Source organism: Netta rufina (genome assembly GCF_964035555.1).
Source record: "Netta rufina genome assembly, chromosome: 2".
In the NCBI taxonomy this organism is placed as follows: Eukaryota; Metazoa; Chordata; class Aves; order Anseriformes; family Anatidae; genus Netta; species Netta rufina.
This window is the reverse complement of record NC_140124.1, coordinates 123133448-123160680: the sequence shown is the minus strand read 5'-3', so window position 1 is coordinate 123160680 and position 27233 is coordinate 123133448. Positions and strand designations below refer to the sequence as shown.

The window sequence follows — 27233 nt, the reverse complement described above, 5'->3', positions numbered from 1 at the left end:
GCACTAAGGAGCAGGGCCGTGTTCACAGGGCCCTCTTTAAGCCAGGTTTAAGTGAAGGTGCCTGTGTGGAGCCTCAAGGTAGCACAGGAGATGGCACCTGACAGACAAGGCTTCAGGACAGGCTGGGAGCATTATGGAACAGCTGGGTCTTTGAAACAAAATGTTAGAGACAGCTTTTGTGTGACAAGTATGCTAAATGGCCCTACAGCTATGAATCCGTGAGGGGAAACTGGGAGAAATGCCCCTGACGCCAATTATCCTAAAAGGGGTTTTGAGGAGATGAAGTGGGTTATCTGCTCTCCTTGCTGGCTTGGTCTTTGGCCTCTCTACTGACACTGCCAGCACGGGTGTCAAAGATCTTCTGCTTTAAGTACCTGACTTGCTTCTAGGAATCTGATTAAAGTAGATCACCTCAGATAACAAGATGAATTAATGCTGCAAGTACATAGGAGAGGATTTTCAAACCCATAAGCTACATAGAGGTCAGCCTTTTCAAGTCATGCAGCCTCAAAGAGTTTTGTTTTTCACAGAACTGATATTTATTTGTCCTTTACATCCATCCTATTAGCTTTAACACTTAGACACTTAGTTTATTAGCTCAGTTCTGGTTGTGGCCTATTCAGCTGCTCTGTCCACTCCGTGGCACCAGCTGTGCAGAGATAAGCCTAGGAGAGAGAAAACCAGAAGGGAACAGGAGAGAGTTTCTGGGGCTCTGCAATAGACATAACACACTCTCCTTAATAACTACGTAGTTTTAGATTCTACATCCCTTAGGATTTTATTGTGTTTTGTAAAATGCATTTCTCATTGTGGATATTACCCTAAAGTCTGACATTTCTATTTCCTCTCACAACATGGCCAAATAGGAGAGAGAGGCTCCTCAGTTGTACTTCTCCCTTTCAGTTATATATTTTTTTATAATCTCTGGTCTGCAACCATGTTATATATTCAGGCTCAGTGTCTCAGCTGCAGCTACTGTATGCATATGTCTGCACACAGGTCATTTTTTTTAGAGATATGCTCTGCACATGCAGATGTCTCCAGTGAGGTACAACCTGCTTAGCCCTTTACAGACCATCTGCTTACCATGTGCAGCTGTAAAAGTTGGTGCTTTTAGCTTAGCCTTGGTGTGTAGGTCCCCAAGTTGTGCTTTGCATTTGGTGACCTCATCCCTTCTAACAGAAGAGGTCACAAATGGTTACTTTACTACCGAAATCTGTCCCTGAACTCTGTGCTCGATTTTACTGAGTAGTCCTACTTTTAGGACTTCCACTTAAAATACAGTTACAGTAGGCATGAATTACATCAGGAACTAAACCTGGGAGATGGCTACATGAGGGCTGTGGGACGTGCTCTTCTAGGATGTTGGAACTGCTTCACGCATTGAACTGGCGGCTCCCAAAGTAAGGCCCTTCCCTCCAAAGCGAACACCTGGAGGGCAGATCACAGCTCTTTATAGCACACAGAGAGAAATGGGAAAGAGAAAATTGGGCTCACGTGCCAGAAATGCAGCTATGAGTGTGTCTGAGCAGGACCTGCGTGCTCCAGAGGTGGGAGCAGAGGCCAAAGCCCTCCAGGAGGAGGATGGAGCCACCAAAACTAGTGCTACACGGGCTCTGTGGTTTCAGTACTGCAAGACAAACCAATTTGGGCACAGTTTGTGTGAATTCCTGTTCCTTCCTGCTCTGGCAAGCACATAGTGACAGCTTCCATGAGGCGGAGGCCTGTCCATCGGAAAATGGATTACAGCCACCACCTCTCACACATAAACTGCTGAGCAACCATCTAATGGTCACTGGAGATACACCGCAGGTCTGGGCTGGTGACCCGGGGGTGACAAGGCTCCCTTTGTCTGTCTGAATCCCCGAGGCATTCAGAGCCCTGATCAGGGGGGAAGTTCTGATCTAAATGACCATTAATCTTCCTTGGGGTGAGAAGGTCAGAAGAGCAAGTTATTCAATGCTAACTGCTTTTTATGCTAGCCAAAAGCTTCTTTATTTCCAATGCTGTCTTAAAACATACAGCAACACTTCAACATCCAAACGTTCACAGTGATTTTGGGGAAGTGATGTCAGCTTTTAGACAGATGACAAGCTGCGGACAAAGTGTCAGCCCCCTACAGCTGTGTCCACAGCGATACCGACAATGCCCCACAAGGGTGTCCTTAAATTGCATGGAGGCAAGCGACAATGCCACAGAATGAAGCAAGAACGCGCTGGAGCTGCTGACAATCGGCCTTTAACATGTGTTATCCATTTGACTGCAGGTGTAAATCAGCATTTCAATGTCAAGTTGCTAATTTAGGGCTGTATGGCCGAGCATTCAGATGGCGCATCCCGTGAAAAGCATTAGGGTATTGTTGAAGTAGGTCAAAGTCACCGCGAGGCAGGAACATGGAGGAGAAGTTCCACATCAATAAACCAGTGTTTGTGCTAGGATATATATTTCATGATACAGCAGGGTTGGATCAGATTAAACATTTAAGAGGGGCTCAGACCACGGCGCGGTTGCTGCTGCTGCTCCGTTGACTTGGTGCCTGTGCTGCCAGCACACGTGGCAGCAGAACCAGGCTCTGGCTCCACAACGTGACATCAATTTACACTGCCCTCGAAAGGATGCATTTCACATCTTCTCTGCTTTTACACGACTTAATGGCTGTGCATTAACTTTAATTTCCACATTCAGAGAAATTAAGACAAAAATCTTTTGCCATTTGCCGTATTTAGAGTTCCCTGAGAAATAGGCACGTGTAATTTTTCAGAAGAATCCAAAGACTAAAAGCATTTTTTCATCCCTCTCCTATTAATAGGAAAGCAGTTAACTCAAGACCTTGAATTAACATTCCACTGAGCTGTGTCAAAGCAGTTCTTCCTCTTATTGTTATTATTTGGCTGCACGAAGTTTTCTACCAAGTCACTTGTGGCAGCTGTCTCAGTACAATGGGGGAAAAAAGAAAATGAATGGCTGAATGGATTTTATTTATTTTTTTTTCCTAATGGGAGTCCCAAGCTGGCAAAATATAAAACTGCATTGTGAAATGGTGCATTTAAGGGAACTGCAGCTTTCCTAGTCATATCACGTTTTTTTGTTTGTTTGTGTGTTTGGTGTTGGGTTTGGTCTCAGTTTCATTGAGAAATTCAGAAGTGAAAGATAAGCTTCTCCATATTCTCATGTACAACTACATGGGCACAATCTCTGTGACACACGCGTGTAAAAATACACACTCAGCATTTTTTTAACAAACTGAGCCTGTATTCTTTCACACCTGTACACTGCAGGTAAGTGCAGAGGTAAACAGCTGCCTGCAGCAAAACTGTGCATGCTGAGACCTTTGCAAAGTCAGTCCCTGACAGTCCCACTGTATTACCGTTCAAAGAGCAGCCTCTTCTGCAAGTAGCCTTCTTCAGCTTCCTCTGCAAGGTGAGTCAAAAATTGAAGCAGGTTTTGAGACAGGACTACTAAGAGAGGTAGGTGTGGAAGATCCTTTTCTTGCTTCCTGGAGCTGACACTGCAACGAGCAAGCGGTCTTTGTACTGCCCCATGAGCAACAGCTCTTGGAGAGATGAGAAGAACGATCACGTTACTTTCTGCATTCACTACCAGGTGTTTAACAACTATTTTGAATTTAAATTCAGTTCCCTTTTGTTTGGGAAGTACACAGGGATGGTCTGGGACAAAATGCAGACCATACTTTGAGGCTTTTGCTATGTTGCATTAAGTTGCTCTTGTCCCTTCTCCACAGACACACTCAGTGCAGGGAGGGATGTATGAGGCCGCAGATGCTGAAGCCCAAGACACGCTGCACATGTCCTGGAGCACTGCAGTGCTTAAGCAGATTTGCTTGGGGCTTATGGAAAGTGCCTAGAGAGAGCTTTGCTGCGTGTCTTTTAACTAACACTCTTCCTCATCCATTTTTCAGGCCTCAGGGGGATGGAAAGCCAACCACGAGACAGGAGATGACAGCCTTGGCACATTGCCTTGAAGAGAACACGATGCAGTCAGGGATGAGCAAGCACTCGCTAACCCACCTGCAATTTCTTCCACCTTCATTCACGCAGGATGACTGTGGGAGTTTTCCAAGATGTAGGTTATGTATTTTTTGCCTCATTCTCCTTTTGCTTTAACTGGTGGGATAATCAGCACTGAAATGGGAAGAGGCAAGGAAAAAGAGGGGCTGGACAAACAGCTGTATGAGCTGCCCCCATTTCTGCTGGTGCCACGCAGCCACCCTGTGAGCACCTAGTACATTGGTTTTGCATTTTGTAGTCCAGGTAGAACTATTACCTGCTGTTAAACTGTCTTCAGCAGCACTACACAAGCACTTGCTCACACTGGCTCCCCAAAGCCAGCCTTATCCCGGCAGATGGACCGACCGAGTCACCGCATGGGCCAGGGCTCAGTCTGTGTATGCCTGCACAGAGCTCTGAGAATCCAGGACTACGGCATAGAAATCGATGTCAACAGCAAGAATCTGAGCAGTTTGCTAGCATGAACATGACAACTCCTACTTCAGTAAAAAGGAGTCCCTGGAGTCTCCTCAAACCATTCTTCTGTCATGACTGAATAGCCCCTATCTACGCTTCCTCAAAACCTATTAAAAAACCATGGCCTAGATAAACTTGGCATTTGTTCTTCATATAAAGACTGGCAAATCCCTTTATGTAGTTATAAGGCAGAAAGTAAGGCTGACTCCTCAAGGAAGGGGAGGAAATCAATCACACCCTAGTGCTCACAAGTAAGCCACACAAGGATTGTAGTGTTGTCATGCAGTATGTAATATTTGTTAACCTATGTACTGACTATGCAGAGTAAGGTGTACAGAAAAGCTGCTTCAAGGTTCAGAGAAGTGCAGTGCAGCAGCTGGGGTGCTTTTGTTTCTGAAACTTTAACATTCGTCTCAGTTGTCACCCCTGATGCAATGGCTTTGCTTACTGCTGAGTGCACCAAACAACTTGGCTGGAAAAGTCACTATGCACTGCGAAGCTAACAAGTGATTATTCTTTCCAAATGGTTTTGGTTCATAGTTATTTTAAAAGTTAACATGGTAGAGTTAAATGTCAAAGAGAGTCAAAGACTTCCAAACAAGCCTGTGTTTATAGCAAGTACAATACTATTTATTATTTGCATTCCAAATGCGTCACGGAGGCCTTTAGTAACAGGGCAGTAACAAGTCACACATGGGACAAGTCGCTCAGATGTGCCCGACCACCACAATTTCACCCCCCTCCCGCCCCTCAAACACCAGGCTCACGTACAGAAAATAGACATGTTCAAAGATACAGGTATATTTGATCAACTAGATTTCTCAGTACAGGATAGTTTAGTTAGATAATACACACACACATACAACAAACCCTCATTCAGTTGTGAATGAAACTACCAGTGCTCAGAATAGGACAGGAGCCGGGACATGACTCCTTGTCAAACCATCATTATTTGAAAGACAGCTCTGCAGGGTGGCTTAAACTCCTTCAATTTTGCTCAGAAAACTGCCAGGAAAACAAATGTCCCCTTCTTACGGTACCAGGTGCTTATGCTGGGTTAGGTATGGTATCAGAGCCTTTGTCTCATCCACAAAACATGGAGAAAACCTATTACCTCAGAATGGGTTGTAAGGCTTAGCTTGGAAATTAGCAAGAGCTCTGGGTTGCCCGAGTACATGAAGTTTAGCGTGAGGTTGAAAACTCAGCCTGTTAGTAACTGCCACAGCAGCATAAACAGCAAATAAAAAGTGTGCTGGAGCAAAATATCCTGCATTCCTAAGTAGCCCATCAAAGTGCTCTGGTGCAGTAATGAAACCCATGTGCTGCTCAGTTCCCCAGAACTTTCCAAACGCAGCACTGCTGCCATGAATTAGGCTCCTAGAAAAAAAAAAAATTCACTCTTCAGGATTGCTCCCACAGCCTGGAGAAAGGTAGGAGCGAAAAGCTGAAACAGAGCAAAATATTATACACAAAAGGGTTTGACAAGAAGGTTGTGGTTTTGTTTTTTTTTTCCAAGTATGGTAACTTTGCATGATAAAATAAAATGAATCCCTCACCCCCTGCTATTATGAAGGCATTCTTCATGATAGAGGTTGCTCTGGGCAATTTCAGCACAGGACAAGATTCAGAAGGACACGGAAGACAGATGCGCTTTCCAGAACAGGCTGAGGCATTTTGGCAGTGCAGTCCCCATTGCCGCCAAACCCATTTTATGGTAAATAAGAAAATCTCTGGTATCCAATCAGTATCCATCCACCTACTTCAACTGAATATTAAACCAGACCCAATGCCATCATCCAGGACATGTCTGCCTTTTTAGACAGATCTTTTTAGATTCCAGGTTAGCATTAATCCTATCAGACCAATCCCAAAGCACACAGGTGTACGTATAGAGCCTTCTGCTTCGGCTGGGTGACTGCAGAACTGCTTCTTTCCCAGCAGGTCATGGGGTTCTTCTTGTGTTTGTCTTGTGCTGTGCTCACTGCATGAATCTGGTGCTGAAAGGGTCCAACATGAAGCAGAATCTGATTTAAATGAACTGCACACACAACCGTGTGCACTTTTTTTTAAAAAACAAAGAAAAATAGTATTAAAATTTTAGTTTCATTTCTCCCTTTCCCACTTCCCTTTCTCAGTTGACAGTCCACCAGCTGGTTAACTGCTCTGAACATGCACACTCGTTCCCATGTCTAATCAGCGGGGCACCGTGCAGCGCAGTGCTCCACCACCACACTTTCGTACTGAACCACAGCCTGCTGCCACTGCATTAGGCTGGTGGCTGCGCTCCGAGTGACAGCACCTGCAGGACTTCAGCAGAAGCGCTCGCTTCACACATGCAGCTGATAGCTTCCTTCCACAGAACACAGCAGGAAAAGGGAGCGGTTTTCTCCACGGAGACAAAATGACCGTGAGGGATGATGTCTTGCTGTTAGGTGGTTCCTGGTGAGGGTGCAACCATGCTTTGCTCTGGTTTGCTCCTCCTATGAATACTTCATATATATCTGGAAAGGAAAGACAAGTATTGGAAAATACATTTCAAAATTTTAACCTAAAGCAAAACCTCAGAAAGCCTTGTCCAAACGTAGTTTCTTCTGTTATGTTTGTTTTTTAATCAAACAACAGCAATCGACCTCCCTTCAATAGCCTTCTTGGTGAAGCAAGAGGGTAAGAAGATGACAAAGTGGAATACAATACAGCAGATTGACATTTTCCCCAAGGGACCCCCCACCCCCAATTAAAAATGACCCCAGTTATTTCTTATATAGCATGACTTCTTAACAAAATTATAGACAATTTAAATAAAACATGTTTTGTAAAACACCCTGTAAAAAACAATTTCAAACAATTTCACTTTTGACCATCTCTAAAGCACCAGCAAGCCCTCAGTAAAGCTAGATGTCTGACTCAGCTTTCATGCAAGAAATACTACTGGCTACTGAGCAAGGAAAAATGCAATCAAGCCTTCGCTTCAAAGTACTGTTAGTTAACGATGAATTACTTGATCTTCTGGCGGTGCACAATGGAACAGAAGTGGAGGACACCCAAGTTCTTCCATTCTCTAAACAAATTCAACCCCCCCTCTCTGTAAGAAATTACCTTTGTGTTAAAAAAGGGCACGCTTTTCTGAGCAAAATGTTTACGCTAATAAAGCTTCATGGAAGCCTCAAAGAGGGCAGACAAGTCTTCTTCTGTTTGGGGACGTGGTGACAGTTTAGTCACTCTCTCCTGCAAGATGAAAGACAAACTAGATTAGAGAAGGTCGCCAACAAATGGAATCAAAGAGCAGCTAACTGTGCAGCTCAACGATGTGCTGATGTCCTTTGCAGAGAACAATAAGGGTTTGCAAGTAAGTAATCAAGCAATTAAGGTTGAACCATCATCAACTGCACTGTACTTTCAGTAATATACTGGCTAAAACAGCTTATAATTAAACACACAGAAGGAAGATTAAAAAGCAGTTCAGTTGCAAAGTTGACTACTTCAAACATGCCAGTCACAGATCCAGGTACACTGGGGGTAGCAATCTGGGAATACAGTCCATTTTAAATTCATTTGCCAGCATTGGAACTAAGAACTTAATTTTTAGGCACAGAGATTTTCAAAATACATCTCCTCTCAAAGGCCGGGAAGCCCAGTAGATGGGGAGAATAAGCAGTGAGTGCAGCTCAGGCTCCAGAGGAGAGGCATGCCAAAGGAAGGTAGTGCAGCTGCTTGATACATAGCTGGACACCTTGGAGCAAGAACAGAAAATAATTAGGTTGGGTTTTACTCTGGCCTGTGATTCACCAGAGTTTTCAGATGCATAAGTCCCACTGACTGAAACGAAACCCAGCTGTACGCTTCCCCGTGCTGTTTGACAGAAATAACTACAGAGGCAGGGACTGCAACTGCGAACAGCCCCCACGCCGTCCAGGGTGCGGAGCTGTGACTGTGCAGGGAGCCAGGGAGTGCAGAAACACGACAGGGCTCCACTGGGCTGCGACAGCCTCACATAATGCACTCGTAGTGTTACGATCAGTAATTTCATGCCTTCAACAATCAATGAATTTACCATTTACTGAAGTACTGGGGAGGTTTACAAACACCTGCAAAGCCAGATGCCCACACCAGGAACGCATTGTGCCTCGGAAAAGCAGTCTCTAAGCGTTATCTGCAGCCTCTTTGGCAAGACAGCTTCTCCTACAACTGGTTTCCACATCTCCCTAGTGGAAGAGGCTGTCCCTGTAAACGCCCTGATTCATTTCTCTCTTTTTTCCACTTGTGACACTGCGGATGTCATTTGCTGTGGGGCTTGCCTCACAGACTGGGTTGGATGGCAGGGAGGGGACGCCTCCTGCCCTCAGCATCTGGAGGAGGCTCAGCAAAAGCAAAAGGCAGAGCTCACACCGCTGCCGCAGCTGCTCCGCTTCCCCCGGTGCCCACAGGGCTGTGATTTGCCGAGCAGCCGGATGCGGCCGCAAAGCGAGAGCACCACGCTGTGAAGTTCATCTGTGGATACGGGGCGAGCAGGGTGAGGAAGTCACCGCAGAGATATTCACAGCTCATAATCGGCACGGCCTGCGATGGGTCCGAGAGGCGCGGCTTTGTGCAGACGACTTCATGTGCAAAAGGAGCTTTGCAGGTACAGCTGCAACAACTGAATGAAACCTTTCCTCGTCTCTGATCAGCGCGGCTGCACGCACGGATCCAGCCAAGGAAATGGCTCAGATTCTTCTGTGCAGTTTTGAAAACAAATGAAGAATTCAAACAGCACCAGGATGAAGAAGTGTGTTGCTTTTTGTCAGACTCCCAATACACGGTAACTCAGAGCTCAAATACCCAGTAAATTCATCAGCCTTAAACTGGGATGCTTTGGGCCAAACTGCAGTTTTGCAACCCTGTATTACCTGTGAAGTCCCACGGGGTGACAGGGGACGATCACCGTGACAGATCATAGCATTTCCCAGCAGCAGGATGCTCCCTCCCCATGGCAGCTCAACACAGAGGCACCAGCGCTGCCCCCACACAAGCCCGCTGTTACGTGCTGATGCCCAGACAGCAAGGCCCTGGCTCCTCCGGGCTGACTCAGTAAAGTCTGGTGTAATGCCAAGGATGAGCAACTTTGTGCTCATCGCTGGTTCAGACTCATTTAAAAAGAAAACCAAAATCCTATTCTAACTTCAGGTTTGCCCCAGCATAGCTCCAGCCCTGCAGCGTGAAGTACACCTGGCTGATTGATGGTATTAGCAGCAGCGGCCTGCAGCACACTGCCTTGCCAGCACGAATGGGTGGCTGCTGTGTTCTGAAGAAAACTTACTGAAAGGTGAAAAGAAAATAAATATATCAAAGGCTGACCTGTATGGACTAGCTCTGTAGGTAATGGACTGTTAAGGAATACTAATATGTTCCCAGTATGGTACAAATACACAAAATGAGGTTTGAGAAACTACCAAGTCAGCTTGTTTTACACAGCACAATTAATCACCAATGCAGTGAGATGACAGTAAATGAACTAAAAGTCAATCTGAGATAAGCTAACAAAAAAATAACAACAACAAATAAAACCTTCAATGTCTAGCTAAAGAGACTTCCCCCTCTCTCAGCTACACAAAACATGCCTTCAATGAGATGTTGTGCTTGTGCTGTCCCAAAATAAATGTTTTAAAGAAAGCATACTAGGAAAACAAACCTCCAAAATGCCCCATAACAATTTATGTGCATAACCTATTTGATGCGTACTCTGACACTACTTCTTCCTGGCTTTGCCACTTGATCCCAAATAGTTGCATCTTTGGGTCTCATTTCCTCAGGTGTAAAATAGGAGTATCATTATTTACCCTCTAATGTGAGCTGCTCTGAGATTTATCAATGAGAACTAGACATGATAAGAGATACTGCTGCAAAAAGTGATTAACCTTTCAGCCTACAAATTTTTCATTTTCACCATATTGTTTATTTCCCTTGCTATTTGGTGGAAATAAATCCTGAATAGACAGAGCAGTCCATAGCACATGAATTGAGCTGTCTTTTTACAAGGAAGACACCGGATTTTGCTTTTGGTGTGGTGTGTTGCTTTTTGCAGTGTCTTTGTGAGCACTGAAACAATAAAGGGTATTACAAGTTTAAACTACACCGTCCCAGGGGACCTTATTTCAAATTCTGATGGGGGTCAATGGAACAAAAAAGCCATCTGTGGAAAAAAAAGTGTGACTTCTCGGTATGGAAAAGTTTATTGCAAAGTCAGCTTCGCCATTCTTACCAAGTAGTGCTTGGCGTTAAGGTTTTATCTTTAACCCATCCTGCACATGCAACTAACAGAGATATTTAAGAGAAAACAGTTTATTCTACCAAGATCAAAGCTCTATGAAAAACATCCCCTTTTTAAAAAACTTGGAGTTTAAAAAATGCCCCCAACCTAGCTGTTCTTTCTGGACCCATGCAAAGAACAGACTGCAGCATGCACACCATCTCACTGAAAATAAGACTTACACCATGTAGAGAGAAGAACAGTTGACTATATCTTACTTTCTCCATTGTGTTTTCATGTAGGACTATAAATAACATTTGCTTGAAAAGAAACCCTTCTGTTTTTTTTTTTTTAAAAAATCTGCTCTATTTCATTTGACGAGAAAAACTTTTACTTTCTGTCTTACCTGAGGCAGAGTGCCTTTGACTAATGCAGGGATGTCTGCTTTAGAATACCCAATTGCAGCTAAGCCATCATCAACATTCAGATCAAATAGGAATTTCCGGAGCGTGTCTGCCAAAATAAACCCCGCGTCTTTGATTCTGGCAGTGCGGATGTCAGCTCCTAAAATAAGACATAATGCCTTGACTGTAGGGTGGAGAGAGAGGAGGAAGCCTGTTCTGGACTTAATTTAATCATAATATCAGCTGAATACATATCCATACATAACAGTCACTGCCCTAAAAGCAACATGAAGTAAAAAGAGGAACCAGTCTTCATTTTACAGTTGGGGTGATTGGTAAAAGGTGAAATAAAACAAGATCAGGAGAAGCAGGTAACCACTGCCAGAAATACTAACTGCCACATGGAGTTAGCTTCCTCTCCCTCTGTGCTTACAGGGAGAAGCACTCTTCAGTCTGACTAACTGCTGGGAGGAAAGAAGCTAGCACATGAACGTCAGCGTTATTTATTTTTTATGGACAGCCTGCCAGATGCTACCTTTATTTTAAGGCCTTGAGTTTGCTGACATCTAGAGGACATGGAAACCAGTGACCAAATAATTTCCTACTTGCTCTGTTTAATTGCACATTCAAAGAGAGGACGAGAGTGCAGAGGCCGAGAAAGACAGGAGCTGGCAGGGCAGAGGTTTAATAGGTTAAATAAATCCTACAGTTAACGCTGTTTGAATCTGTGCTTCCTTGTGTAGGATAACACAGAACGGAAGAGGAGGAATTGCTATCTTTGAGACATCCGCTGTACAGCAATGAAAGCTTCAATATAAACTGAAATACAGAATTACAGAATAGCTTGCTCCCCCTTCTTCAATGAATGGTCAAGAATTAAAAAAATAATAATAAAAAAACCTGCACGTCCCTATGGAAGATGGAGCTTCCTCCCTGCGATTTCTCTTCCAAGCAAGCTGAGCCAAGTTTGTTCTCTGCGTAACCTCGATGATGTTACACCAGAACTATGCTGGGCCCAGGAACCATGCTGAGAGATGAGTAAGAGCACAACATAGCTACGGGAGAAATGTTTTCTGTCACCCTCCTGCGGTTCAGGGTAACATGCACGGGTGACTAAGCGAACAGGAGACCAACAAACTCATTTGAGGAGCTCGGATATTTGGGTAGTAAGAGGGGCAGTACTGGGGTAGAGACCGTCAGGGAGCAATTGATGAATATCACGACAGAGTACTGTGTGCAGACTGATGCCACGGGGATTATGGCATGCTACCTGAGCTTAATTGTAGAGGAGTCATTGGGACGTAAAGGTGATCCACTATCTTCAGGTAGTAAAAGTGAAAAGGGAAAGGGAGTGGGGGAAAAAAAAGGACAAAAAAAGGTTTTGTTACTTTCTTTTTGCTCAGCCTAAAGGATCCATTAGTCACTGATTGCACTCCGAACATTTCTGGCCACACACACACCTATTTCAGCTATTAAAGAATCCACCCAAGGAGGTATGAAGCTTTTTCTGGCTGTACCCAAATTCACAGCTGTACATACACACAACATGACTATTTAGTAATCTTCTCCACATTATAAAATAGCTCCTCAGTCACTGCATCTGGCAACATGACAGATTTGAATCAGCTACTGGAGTCAGTTGGATTCCAGACTTGAATCAAGAGCAAACACCCCAGGTGGGAGTTAATAGTTTCACTTCCACGTGACGTCTTTTCAGCAGGGACACTTTACAGCAAGGCAGACACTAACAGAGCTTAAATTTCTATTGAGAATATTAATGGAGCTTCTAGAAGCAGAATTGATGGCAGCTGTTCAAACCACAAAACCTAAAGGAACTACTTTTCAACAGCGAGTTTTAAAATCAGGGAGCCAGAGATCAAACTCTCCGATACGCTGTGCAGGCCAGTTATCTGACAGCAGCCCACTTTATGTGAGCTGTATGCTACTGCTGCAGGCACACAGGCATTTTGTAGCTTAGTATCTCTCCAGCTGGGCTGTGTTCTGTTTATGACCACAGGCAGGGCTGCAGGAGGACGGCTGAACAAATCTCAGAACCAAAAATACTAAAATAAACGGAACTCTCCCCCAATCTATTTATTCCTGAGCATGTTGTTTTACACTCTCCGCGATACAGCTGTGGTATTTTCACTGTCTATCCAGGAGTCTTTGCTGAGAAGCACGGTGCTTTCAGCCTACATACACAGGGAAGCCATACACATGGCTGGACTGCTGCGACTTGCAGGCAGAAGGCTGACCATACAAGGGATTGAGCACGAATTTTCCAAATACCAGGAGAGTTGCTCTACCCACTTTCTCTCTGCTGTCTACGCTGCTGTGCACATGACTGTGGTTGCTCACTCCTCAACATAGAGAGCACGGGTATTAGCTGCAGTTTAGCTACAACACAGAACTGAGTGCAGGCAGCAAAGCTGGCCTTAGATATAAATAAATGAGCCCACAGGAGAGCCATGCTGTCACAGCAAGGCTGCTAACAGCTCCAGGACTACGTCACTGAGAGCTGGTTTGCTATACATAGCCGTGCTGGGGGTGCAACAAAGAGCTATCCTAGCTCCAGGACATCTTCCAGCAAAGGGCTGCACAGATTTACCAGCCACTGTACGAAATGGGAATCTTAAAATGTGTTGTCAGCTTGCAGCATTTACTGTCATTCTGGTAAGGAGAAGAAAAGGCTGCTTCTGAGCCATCGCAGAGGTGTCCACTGAACAGCTACTCTGTGCTATACCTTGGTATCAGCCACTGAGAAATTCCATCACCTACAGATAATCTGATCTACTATCTTACGCCTGTGTTAGAAGGACAGACAGCCACGGTTATTGTTTGCCTTGGAAAAGGAGCAGGAGTGATCCAGAACAACATTCTGTCCTAATTCAGTGCAACAGCAGGCGATTTGTTAGGCAAAATGCTTTCTTTTTGCAAACAGATGCAACTGAGCATTGGTTTATTTTATGGTATCTGCTTTAAAGTAACTTCTCTCCATAAAGCACCAAGAGATGTTGATCACAGTTACAGTCTCCTGATCTGTAAGGTATCTAGTGAATTTCAGCTTTCCAGTTTTCTAGTCAAGAAGCCCAGTTCTCCAGTTTGCTTCTTTAATTACTTAATCCGATATAAAAAATTGGACACCAGAGCCCAATGCTTAAGTTTTGTGGTTTTTTTTTGGTTTTGTTTTTTGTTTTAAATTTCAAACCTCTGCAACAACTATGAATGCTTCCACATATTTCTTCCCCTCCCCAAAAGACATTTTGCAACAAATTCAGTATATATGAGCAATATTCACAGAGATTCCTACCTAGTATTTCTGCGGCTTCCAAGTGCCGCTCAGGATGTACCTGTGCTGTGAAAGCAAACACTGCTGGGGATGTGAGCACCACAGAAAGGCCATGTGGCTGGAAAAAAAAACAGACAAACAAACAAACAAAAAAACACATTAACAGCACATTTACTTGTAACTTCAATGTGGTCTAACACTCAGCAATGTGAGATAACAGAGAACTGAAGTGTATGATAGGGAAACAAAGATAAACCAAGTCTTACCACTAAAGAGTGATCCACGTTATAATCCTTTGGTTTGTAAGTTTTCACCAAACCAGAAATAGGGTAGGACATTCCATGGCTGGAACAGAGAGTAAAGAGAAAGTGGTTAGGGCAACTCGCCTGGTATTTGGGAAATGTATGTTCAGCCCCCTGTGTGGTCAGCCTTCTCTGTGCAAGTCTCTCGGATACAGAAACACAAAAAGTATTTAGGTACAGATACAGCATGGATATTAGGTACAGATAACCCTTATCCTCTGCACATTAGTGACCAAGCTTTAAAAACAGCAAGAGCAAGCAGCTCCTTACTTTGAGAGGGTGAAGTTACATACTCTACTGACGGGACTGAAAGATGCCCCGATACTAAAGTAAGGCAGACGTGCCAAAAAGAGCGTAATCCGAATTCCCACCTGATCACGCTGCATGAGAAAAATAAACAGTGATTTTAAAGTATAATTAAAGAGTGGATTTGCTCAAACAAAAGAAATGAAAGGAAGGTCTCTGAAGAGAATGACTGCTAATAACTTTCCCACATAATGCAGGCTTCGGCTTTGCTTCTCTGAGGTTTTTACCCCTATGAAGATAGATTGGATTATAATATTAATTAGAGCTCATTTCAACCTGCTGAATGCCCACCCCACAGGCAGACTCGCTGCCAATTGCCTTGGTTCAGGACTGGCACAAGATTACCTCCGTGCTGTCTGACTGCAGAACAGCCAGCATGGAATCCAACATTTTAACTGCCCTTGATGCTTCTTTTTCCAGTTATGATTTTTACTTGTACAATCAAGAAAGGTAAAGAAGGCCACAATTTGGAATTTTCATGGGATTTGATTTGAGTATCCCAAACCAGAATACACAATCTTCATCCATGTAAATGCCAAGAACCTACTAATTTCTCACAACATATGACCCTCCCTGTGATAAGGGGCAATGCAGGTCAAGCTACACTGTCTTATACCCAGGAAAGGAGGCGGCAATGTTTTTGACAATCCAAAACAAGCACTGGGCCAGAGGCTGACCTCAGAAGGGATTAACATTTTCCTGTACTCACCAGAGATGAACACCAGCGTTGCCAAAGCCAATACCAGCAAAAGCACTTGCTAGGTGCATGTTGGCTCGTGCTTCACGGTCTTCAGGGTTTCTGATGGCTCTGCACACCATGGAGATAATGGTACCAGCAAATTCGTGATGGAGAAGGGAGAAAGGAGAGCACCTTTTAACTTGGGCAGATAATGATAGGACAATGGGGAATGGCTTTAAACAAAAAGAAGGGAGATTTAGACTAGATGTTAGGAGGAAATTCTTCACTCAGAGGCTGGTGAGGCACTGGCACAGGCTGCCCAGAGAAGCTGTGCATGCCCCTTTCCTGGAAGTGTTCAAGGCCAGGCTGGATGGGGCTTTGGGCAACCTGGTCTAGTGGGAGGTGTCCCTACTAATTCTACTAATGAGCTTTGGTAACCTCATGAAGAGATCCTAGATCACGCCAGCACCCACTGAGATTCACGAGACAGCTGGTCTGAACCTCACCATCACGTCAGGCTGCTTATGCAGTTTGACAATATGGAGAAAACGTCTCTGGAACAGGTTCCACAGAACAACAACAAAAAAAACTACTTTGACTGGCTAGGTACTGTAAAAAGTCTTTAAGAAAATAATATATTGATCTTTAACATAAAAGCTTGTGGTATACAAAACCTGTATACAGATTAAAACGTAACTGGTAAGGATCAAAGCCAACTCCCAGTTAAGCCCAAACTTCATCTAAATTGAATGTCTTCTAAGTATTAACTAGTTTTCAGCAGAAGTATAACTTCACACATTTTTAAGTGAGTGTGGTCATCTTCTTGATGGATCTATTTGCATATTCGTTTGCAATGAAAGTCACAGAAATGACACCACCAATATTTCATTGTTGCATATTCCTCTTATACTGTCGAAGACAATCTTCAAAACTATATGAATGCTGCTCCCATATTAACTGATCAGCTTGAAATCCTTTTAACTGAGGACTTCTAAAGTAGATCCACTGAGGCATTAAAAAGCTATGGCTACAAAACAACTCAGTAATCCTAATCCTACTTTCAATTTTATTTGATAAATATTTTGTTTTATTCAAGAGAATTCAGAGTAGGAAATGAAGGCTTAATGCATTGCTTCAACCTAAAATTCAGGTTCTAAGTTCTTTTGGGGCACTGAAGACTGAACACACTGGGAGGTGGGGGGCTGTCAAAGGTATTACCTTTTCAAATATTTAGCCACAATGCGCAGAGCATGAAGAGCCCAGATGTCGCTGATGGGGTTGCTGCCTTGGTAAGCTGGCCGGTTGATGGGATTGGAAGGGCAGGGACTGCGCATCTTGTAAGGAAGAGCGGTGTACGACTCGAGAGCATGGCTAAAAGAAAGATGAAAAATGAATTTATTTAAGTGGGAGAGCTCCAATTTGCTGCTCTGCTATCTTTTGAGTTAAGGTTCTCCTTATTTACCTCTGGTGTTTAGCCAAAAAGAGAAATAATCTCATGGGCAATTGGACGGACACCTCCAGAGCACTTAGCTCTCCGACAAACACTGAATGCAGTCCAGACACAGTCACAATCCACCAGCTCATGCCTAAAATTAGGTTGGATGAACTGGCATCTTGGACTGCAACGCTTTTCAACGAAGAGCACTGTGCATCTGCAGTGGGTGCATTTCCTCTCTGTAGGACAGGAACTTTGAGAGGCTCTAGCACCAGGTGCACAGTGAGACCCCTTCCTTTTAAAAGCACGGACCTTTCAAAAATTACATGCAGGATATTCCAGCTATCTGGAAGTGCCAACAATCTTATCTCCCAGATATGCATAAATCTGGTTACACACAGCAGGAGCACTGCCTACACTGCTGCACTTTGATGTACTAAACTATAGGAAAACCATTTTCATTTATAAACAAATGCCTAAATTCCATTACAAACATTGTATTTCGGAATAATTCACCAAGCTTGAGAAACTGCAGCGTTCTGTTATGGATCTACCACTCTAACACACACATCACCCAGAAGCAAAGCAAGCTCTGGCCCTCAGAATAGAACCTTCCATGCATTTTGTGCAGTTAAAAGCTGTAGGTTAAAGCTGAAGATAATTTAGTGCCAAGTGAAAAACACATTACAAGAGAGGTAGTGAAGATGGTCGTATTTGGGCTAAAACCTGTCAGCAGCCCACAGGTCTTCAAAAGGTTTGTTTGACACATCGTGGCTTTTATTAGAAAATCCTTGTCCTCTATTCCCTGCCATGCCTGACAAATGTGATAAATGCTGTCACAGTTGTGATTAATCATCTACTTGATCTCTTAAAAAAAGGACACCCGGACTCTCTTCCCTGACAGCAACCATTTTGGAAGCAAATGGTTTCTCCGGTTCTGCAAGAACATTAAAATGTCTGCAAATGAGTGATTTTTGCCCATGCTTTCTGAGGTAGGCAGTGTAATTAAGTAAGAGGAATGTAGAACAGAGATCACCTTAACAAGAACAGGAGAGGAGGAGAAAAGATCACCATTCTCTACTCCTAAAATACATTTTTTTCTACACTCATCGTAGTAAAAATACAAAAACTACAATAAAATCAAGCAGTAGGCTACACAGAAAACTCACCAAAGCACATCAAAGCCACTGTTGGCCACTATTCGCTCGGGCATAGACAGGGTGTGTAAAGGATCAATGATGCCCAGCGTTGGCTTAATGGCTCTGGAAGCAATACCTGCAAAATATGGGAAGAAACTGAGTTTAATTTTTTTTTGCAACAAAATTGGACAGCAAAAGCTTAATGTTCGATAGGTAAGGAAGGCAAGTGATTTGAAAATATCAGGAGAAAAGCAAAGGGAGAGAAGGGAGAGTAAGTATCTATGAATTTAAGCCTTATTGATGAAGTCCCTGTAACAGATTTTTTGCATTTGAGACTGTTGCCTGGAGTGAATTCCACCAGACAACGTTCTCCCTCTGGCTGTCACTCTCCCTGAGCAGCCTGCCTTTCAAAATGTCTGTGCTGAATGGCATTTGCAACACTATTCTTAAATTTGCGTCTCCTGCGGACATCTCTGTGAATCAGAGGACATGAGTGGTTTGTTTCCACAACAAATTACTGTTGCTAACTGCTGTCTTCAGCATCTACAATCACTGTGCCTTCATATCTGGTTAAGGTGGCACAGATGTAGCCTTGAGAGAGAGAGACACAGACAGACAGACAGACAGATTGACTGACTATAAAGAGACTACAAAACTCTGAGCTCAGCCACAACTCCTTAGCACTCCCACTTGGGACTACTACCGTAGACTGCATAGCATAAAAAAATCCACACGATTTGAAGTAAAACCTCAAAATAGCTACGAAGCTTAAGATGACATTTTAGCTGTAATCCTTATTGTCCAGGGATGAAAAGGTCAGAGGAAGACAGTGCCCCTCACTTGCACAGCATCTCAGGCCTGAGGTTTCAGAAGTCAGGAAAAGGAACATTTGGTCGCAATTATACAACAAAGAAACATAATTCTTAAAAACAGAAAGAAAAATACAAAGGAAATAAGGAACAGTTGGTTGACCCTGAATGTAAGTAGAAATTTCCTTTGCCATTAACATTTTCTGCCATTTAAGGACTTGAAAGATTTTAGTTTCCTGTTTTGCCTTCAAACTATAATCCACTATATTACATAGGCATTTCATTATGTTAATATGCTATAAATTTAATTTGAGGAGGAAACCTTTAAGCTCTTCAAATTTGTCTGTGGCAGTTGAATCAAATGAATTGACATCTGCAATGGCACGCAGTATTCCTTTTTAAAGGCAGGAAAATAATGAAGACATTGGGGGAAAAAATATCTTGAATAGAAGACAAAAAATCTCACCAGTTTTTACTTTTAGTTCTTTGAAGTCAAAAATGGCAACACCAGTGGTTTCACTTCCAGTTCCAGCTGTCGTAGGAACTTAAAAAGAAGAATGGGGATAGTAACTAATAATAAGTAATATATAATAACACAGAATAAAGAAAAACACAATAATAATGCCACCAGAAATACAGGATCTGGGAAATCTTGGAGGTATCCCTGATCCAAAGCCAGCAGGTCAAAAGAAACAGCCCCTTTGATTGTTTTTCTCAGTAAAAGGAGTCCAACTTGGCTGAAAAAGACAAACTAATGACAAAACCTGTGAAGTAAGCAGCAAACTTGCTGCCGAACACAACTAGAGGAAAAGTAAGCCCAAAAGCAAGGTGAAAAGGTCAGGGTAAACTCTGACTCTTCTCCTCCTGCCCCTCACTCCCCACACACACCTGTGCTGCTTTACCTGCAATGTGTGGCTTAAGGGGCACAGTGACGGGCTTCCCCTTCCCAATGGGAGCATTGACATAATCCAAGAAGTCTGACGTGGGGCTGGACGCGTACAGGTTGGCAGCTTTACAGGTGTCTATTACAGACCCACCTCCAACAGCCACGTAGGCATCAAACTCCCCCTTTTTAGCAAATTCAATGGCATCCAGGAAACTAGGAAGACAGGAAAAGCTTTTCAATCACTCAGGAGAAAAACAGCACAGAGAGAAATTACTATCAAGACCAGTGCATAGGTGACAGGCAAAGAGGTGTTTATACAGCCATGGAGCCTGCGTGCCACTTTGAGAAACGTGCTGTCAGAAATAGTACCTTTGGTCAGTCGGCTCCACCCGGACTTCATCATACATCTGGAAGTTTATACCGTATTTTGCCAAGGAATTCAATACTGCATTTACGGGAGGGAGTTGGGAGAGGTTTTTATCTGTCATCAGACAAACTTTTTTAGCACCCAGATTCTTCAGGTCCTACAATAACAAATAAATTGCAACAGAAACAACTGGTGTAAAATCATATGCTTAACTATTTACTTTCCAATCCAAATCAACTGAATTATATAATAATAATAATAATAAAAAACTAAAAATTGTTGCTTATTATAAGACTTTTCAAACAGTATCATCTAAAGAAAAAAGAGGGTTCACACATATGTACAAGATGCAGGCAATAGCATAAATTATAAAGCTGCCAAACTTCTATAGCTGAAGTCTCATTATAGAAGTGTACTGGGTTTACCTGGCGAGGTTTTGGTAGCAGGAGGGCTGCAGGGGTGGCCTCTGGGAGCAGAGCCCAGCAGCTGCCCCATATTAGATAAGGACCAGCTCCAGCTGGCTCCAAAACAGACGCACTGTTGGCCAGAGCTGAGCCAGGGAGTGAGGCTGGTTGGGCCTCTGGGAGAGCCGATTGAAGGAAGGGAAAAATCTGCTGTGCAACAGCAGCTGGGAGAGAGGAGTGAGAAGCAGCCCTGCAGACCCCAGGTCAGTGCAGCAGGAGGGCAGGAGGTGCTCCAGGCAGGCAGCAGCAGTTCCCCTGCAGCCTGTGTAGGGAGAGGCCCCTGTTGGAGCAGGCTGTCCCCCTGCAGCCCATGGGTCCCACATGGAGCAGATCTCCACGCTGCAGCCCCCCCATGGGTGGAGGAGCCCCCGGTGGAGCAGGTGGAGGTGGCCTGGAGGAGGCTGCGGCCCATGCAGAGCCCCCACAGGAGCAGGGATCTGGAGGGAGCTGCCACCCACCCGTGGGGGACCCGTGCTGGAGCAGTTTGCTCCTGACTCCTGACAGATGGACCCCATGGTACAGAGCACGAAGCATCAGGGACTGACTGTAGCCTCCATTCCCCGTTCCCCTGTGCCTCTCGGCAAGAGGAGGTGGAAGGGGTGGATGGGGGGAAGGTGGTTTTAATTTGCATTTTTGTTTCTCACTGCTCTAGTCTGTTAGTAATAGGCAATAAATATCATTAATCTCCCTACATTGAGTCTGTATTGCCCATGATAGTAATTGTTGAGTGATCTCCCTGTTCGTCAACCCTTAAGCCCTTTCCATTGTATTTTCTCCCTTCTTCCTTTGAGGAGGGGAAGTGAGCGCACGGTTGTGGTGGAGTTTAGCTGCTCAGCAGGGTGAAACCACCACAAGCAGAAAACTGAAGATAAAGATATCAAATGAAAACCACGTGGAACTGCCTAAGACTGCATTAAAATGTAAAATATTTTTGGACTATTTTTTCCCCCTACACAATTCCTGTGACATAAAAAGGCCTTTCCATGTTAGGTCTCCCCTAGCTGCCTGCCAAAGCACAGCATTAATAACTAGAAAATGTAACACTGAATATTCATTTGTCATTGAAAAAAAAAAAAAAGAAAAATATTTAAAATAAGGTGACAAAAAGAAGGCACAGAATATTGCATCCTAACCTTTGCTAAATTAATTGTTGCAATAGCTACATGAAAGGTGTAATTTAAATAATCTCCATACTGGGTAAGTATTACACCTAGTATCTAAATATCTAAATACTAGGTTTAAAGGTAGAAGTTTTGTCTAACTTTTCATTTACTATCTGACCATGAATCTCCTTAACACATATGCAAATAAAGAGAACTATTAACTCCATAAATGCTAAGCAGCAACAAAAAATAATAAAAAAAAAAGAAAAAGATAAAGCCAAACTAGAACAATGTACTCAGGTGAATCACCCCACACTGCTGAAACACAAATTCCACGCCTTCACAGTGCAATCTCAGAGCCCAACTAATATCCATCTGATTTAATGGAAAGTCTCTGATTCATTTTAATAAGCGCTGGAAGAGACATGGTACTGAAAAAATCCTGTTGAGTCACTGTGATTCAAAATTTTTTGAATTCAATTCCCTGTCAAGTATTGCTGAGTAATCATGGCCAATCATCAATGATCCAATTATCCAGTGCTACACGTCATGCAGTCACTTACACCACAGCAACGCTGATGTAACATGCTTCTGTTCCTTACCCAGCAGTATTTTCCAACCTTTTCACGCTGCTGTGTATGACTACACAGACAGCAAAGCAGTGGAGGTTCAGCCACATTATATATAAGCTTTCCTATTTTAAACAGATTGATAGCACCAGCAGTCCTTTAGAAAATAAATTTTCACCAGTGAGGGATTTACATTGCAGAGGCTTACCATGCCAATCTCTTTAGTAACTCCTTCTCCGTATCGGATGTTAGAAACAGCCATCTGCAAAATAAAGAACACATTTTTCTGGGAAAAAAAAATGAATAAATGGCATCAAGTCCCAAACAGCCAAAGTGAAACTTAAATGTTTACTAATGTAAGCACTTGTTAAATGCCGTATTTGAAAGAATATATTACTTTAAAAATCATATGAACTTTATTATTAAATCTACCTCAAATGCATAGTCTGTATTTCCCAGGGTAGCATGTTCAGGAACTGGAATGAAAATTAAACAGTAAAATTAGGGAATAAAAAGTGACTTCATTCTCTCTATTACATATATAACAATATTACAGATGACAGATTTCTTTGCTTTTAAAATCACTAATACATTTGCACAGGTCATCTTGCCTTGTCTTACCCATTTTGTCCTTAGCTGTTTGTGAGATTAAATAACCTAAATGCTTATTTTGATTCATACGCTTCAGCAAAAAGGGGTGTTTTCTTCTTCCTTCACTAATTCTTTCCTATAAAAACTGAGTAAGTTAACAGGAAATTTGCATTACAATTTATAAAATATTTATTTATACATAATAAATACATAGAACTGAGTATCTGCAGAGCATACAGGATACTCTATCATTTGAGAGCTTCTAGGAATGCATAGAGGCTACATTTTAACCTTCACAACAACTTTTATGTCAAAAACAAGAGATATTCTGTATGTATCAGGATTGCAAACACTTTTTGTACATGTAAAAATAATTCTGGCAGGTGCTTATGCTGCTTTTTACTTCTGACTAGTCCTGAACTTGCAGGTGAATCCGAAATGCTTGCTTCAAAATTAAGAAACTGCATGCATCACTAACAATAGGGCTTTAACAAGAACTGGTGATGCTATCAACTTTATTTAGCAGAAGAAAATATTTGTAAGGATAGCACTTCAGTCATATCTTCTCTTTGCCACGTCATTCTTGCACGAATTTTCACAGATCTCTAGTTCTTGCATATCCTGATTTTGCCAGAAAGTGAAACAAACAGCATCAACTGAAACAGCCCATTCTTCTCCAAGAAAGGATCAGATGAGGCGTTCTGCTCTTCCTGCTGAAGTCATGCCTTCTGTCTGTTATATTAATTGAAAAAATGTGATTTGGATTCAGATCCAATGAGTGAAGCCATGATAATGAGTCTTACAGACACTCTGGGGTGCACTGAAGCACTGACCCACGACAGTAACAGATAGATGTATTAAAATCCTTTATGTGCTTTCTATTCAAGCCCAGGCCAGCTGCTATCAGCTCTTTCATTGCCATCTCTTGCCAGGCTGTACATGTTTGACCTCTCCAGGAGTCTGAGTCTGCTGTACCCTCAGTCATTAATTTGACAGGCTAAAAACATGTCCAAACGATTTACTCTCTTGCTTTTTGACGAAATAATAGGTGCCCTGCTGTTATTTTCTTGAGCCAAAATTAACTTACAGGAAGAATTTTACTGAGTTCAAAACCTGCATTATTTACTGCCAAGAAACAATGAATGATTTTTTTTTTTTCTGCTAGTTACTGTTAAGCCAATGCCCATTATTTACAGACCTACAGAATTGATACATCTTGCTACTTTATACGATCAATTTCTGCTTAAAACTTAGAGGGCATTCTTAATTAAGATTTCTAGTTACAGGGTCTTAGTTTGAATTGACTGAGGAGGTCATCAGGCAGACAACCAGAAAAATGAGATTCAGTTTCTCAGCTGTCCTATTGTTGTGCTGTATGATGGTCTTGAGCAAAATAAATGTATGAACACATAAACACATATTAGCTTTTCCACAGCTAAGATGGCAATGATAATTCCTTAAAAAGTATCTTCAGTAAAGCAGATGAAACTATGCCACTCAGAACCACTCATTATTGAAATTATGGCCCCAAATACCCATTTTTACAGGAACTATCCCTATTGTATCTTTTAGGTATCTTTGCAGCATTAAGAGTGAAACATTTGGGACGTATTAAATGATTGAGAGCATCTGTAAACTATTCTGCTGGACACCCTACAGCCAAAGCAACCAGAAGCTCCTCCAAGGGCACCTGTCACCAGCAGAGCTCCTCCTGCTTGCTCCCAAACCCTGACTGATACAAGCCACATCCTCCGGGCTGCCTGCACGAAAAGCCTGAGGAGATCCCACTCCCCCTGATAACATACGCCTTTGTGCATGGCTCCTTTTTATCCACGGCACTTCTGTTTATTCCTACTGTAGCAGAGACACATTTTTCCCCACAGATGCAGACGTGGAGATGGTTTGGGTGATGGCAGGACCAGCAGAAACCACAGCTTCTGGCTGCCTGTCAGTGAGGGGAGGGAAGGCCAGATGTGCTAGCTGTGGCTGATGGGGAAACACAGGAGTTCTCCAAGCAAAAATGTGCATTATTATGTGGTTATTCTTGTGTTTATTTACTTACAGTTGCAAAACAACAGGCTGCTTACCTGCTCACCTCATGCTTTGAACTGTTTGCTGCCTGCTATGTCAGAGATATAAATTAAGCCTTACCTCGAGAATATGTGTGGCTGTGACTCGGGCACCGACACCTAGATAAAAAAAAGACCCAAAAGTCAGGTTTAAGAGCACAACCCCCGCCGTGTCCCTGCCCCGCAGCCTCCCACCCTCTCCCTCAGCACCCGCAGCCGGAGGCCGCCACCCTGCGGCCGCGGCGGGACCGAGCCTCGGGGGGTGCCAAGCGGCCCCTCCAGCGGCCGGGCACCGGGGGGGAGCCCGGGGGGAGCCCGGGGCAAGCGGCTGGGCACCGGGAGCCCCCTCCGGGGCTCGTCCCCGACTCACGCCGCCCGCTGGAGCTGGCGCAGGAGGCGGGCGGCCCGCTCCCGCCCGGCCGCCATGGCTGCGGGGGGGGGGCCGGGCCGGGCCGGGCCCTCCCTGCTCCGGTCGCGGGGCCTGAGGCGGGGGGGAGCTGTGCTCATGGGGGACAGCTTAAAAATTAACGTGTATCGGGTGAAATGGGTGCTGAACGGGCAGGAAAGGAGATTTGGGGTGGTTGTGGTTTCACGGAGGTGGAAATTTAGCGAGGTGCTCGCAAAGGAATTGGGAAGCTGCACGACGCTGCAGGCGTCAGGAACGGGGGAGAAGCGGGGGGCACAGCTCTGGGACTAGTGCCTACAGCAGAGGACAAAATTGCCTCAAAGTCTGTAGTTTTGACAAAAATACAGGCTTCACACTGCCCTATTCAGCTCCCTCAATGAACACTCAAACATCTGGTGTGTAGCTGCAATATCCAACTGATGCTTGCTTGAAGAGCATCAGCAGATAAAAAGGACATAAAAATGACATTATGCCAATAAATACACCTCAAACAAGTGGCTGGTGTTAGCACAGCCCTTCCTCTCCCCAAACCCAAGCAAGCTCAGCTCCCTGCACCGGTAGGGCTAAGTTGGTGCCCGTGCTGCTTAAAAACTGGTACCCTCTCGGAGTTTTTAGATCTGTAGTCATGCCGGAGCTTCAGAAAGCGAGAGCACCCAGGAAGCACTCTACATCTCTGTTCTAAATACATAACCACTTGTGAAAATTCAGACTTTCCGGAATTTTAATGGAGAAATCCTTAGCTTTGGAAAGCTCACCACTAACACAGCAGCATGAAATACTTAACGGGAAGTCAGGGGGTGGAAAGAGAACAGTGCCATCTAGTTGAGCAGGTACAAGATGCATCCTATGGAAATGCCAGGAAAATCTGGAACATTTCCTGCCACTTCCCAGTGCTTTTTGCACTGCTGTGCCTGGCTACTTTTGCTGAACACCTGATTTCTGTGGCTTGTGTCCATGTGAGCTACAGGATGCATGGGCGGTGAAGAATGCATCCTTTGCAAAGTTGATAGATTCAGCATGGTACTTGATCCATTAACGCCACTCAAATTCCTCCAGTTCTAGCACTTATCCTCTTCTGTCTTTGGTAGTCTTAACTCATTGAACGTTACATTTTTTGGGTCACGGTCAAGTTGCCATCTTACTGAACTTCTACAGAATGAGAAAATAATTGCTATTTATCTAGCTTTTTCTAAAACCTTGCAGCAAAATTGTTGTTAATAACAACTTACAAGTTTACCACTTGAAATCTTGAAACCATCATCTACTTGAGATTACTGGAACTCATTTTACCCCCCCTCATGCCAGGAAGGGCTCCATAAAATGTCTTCTTTCCTGGAGCTACGCCACATATTGGGACAGAAAATTTTATTTTTTAGTTCACATGTATTGGGAGACACCACAAAGTTCAAGAGAAACAGAAACCCTAAATAATTTCTAGTGTCTGATCTGTTTGGTAAAGAAAAACTGAAGAAAAAATACAGGAAAAAAAATAGAAAAACTATTTTTATAAAGTGATCTATTAGTATTAAAGCTAATGCAAGTAGAAATTTATAAGGTTTTAGCCTACTATTCAAAAGCTTTGACTTTTTTGTTTAATAAACAGAACTCTCTGAAATCTCTGCGATTTCTTAGGCTCTGCAATGAGTCTTCCAGTAAGTTTTCGTGTTCCTCTTGTAACTGAGCCTGAATATGAGTTGAACAGCTA

The 27233-nt window shown here is 43.5% G+C and overlaps 1 protein-coding gene across 1 annotated transcript; it reads right to left on the bottom strand.

Annotated features, from left to right (window-relative positions):
• Positions 1 to 5239: 5239 nt before the first annotated feature.
• ADHFE1 (alcohol dehydrogenase iron containing 1) lies at positions 5240 to 25548 on the bottom strand (the record flags this gene model as incomplete). Its single annotated transcript, XM_084281892.1, has 15 exons — positions 5240 to 6985; positions 7581 to 7709; positions 11117 to 11274; positions 14425 to 14521; positions 14670 to 14748; positions 15721 to 15819; positions 16909 to 17061; positions 18295 to 18400; positions 19540 to 19617; positions 19976 to 20172; positions 20329 to 20483; positions 22671 to 22724; positions 22895 to 22938; positions 25205 to 25242; positions 25493 to 25548. 14 exons carry the CDS (start codon positions 25546 to 25548, stop codon positions 7626 to 7628), a joined length of 1398 nt encoding a protein of 465 aa, XP_084138018.1. The 3' UTR covers positions 5240 to 6985; positions 7581 to 7625.
• Between the last annotated feature and the right edge of the window lie 1685 nt (positions 25549 to 27233).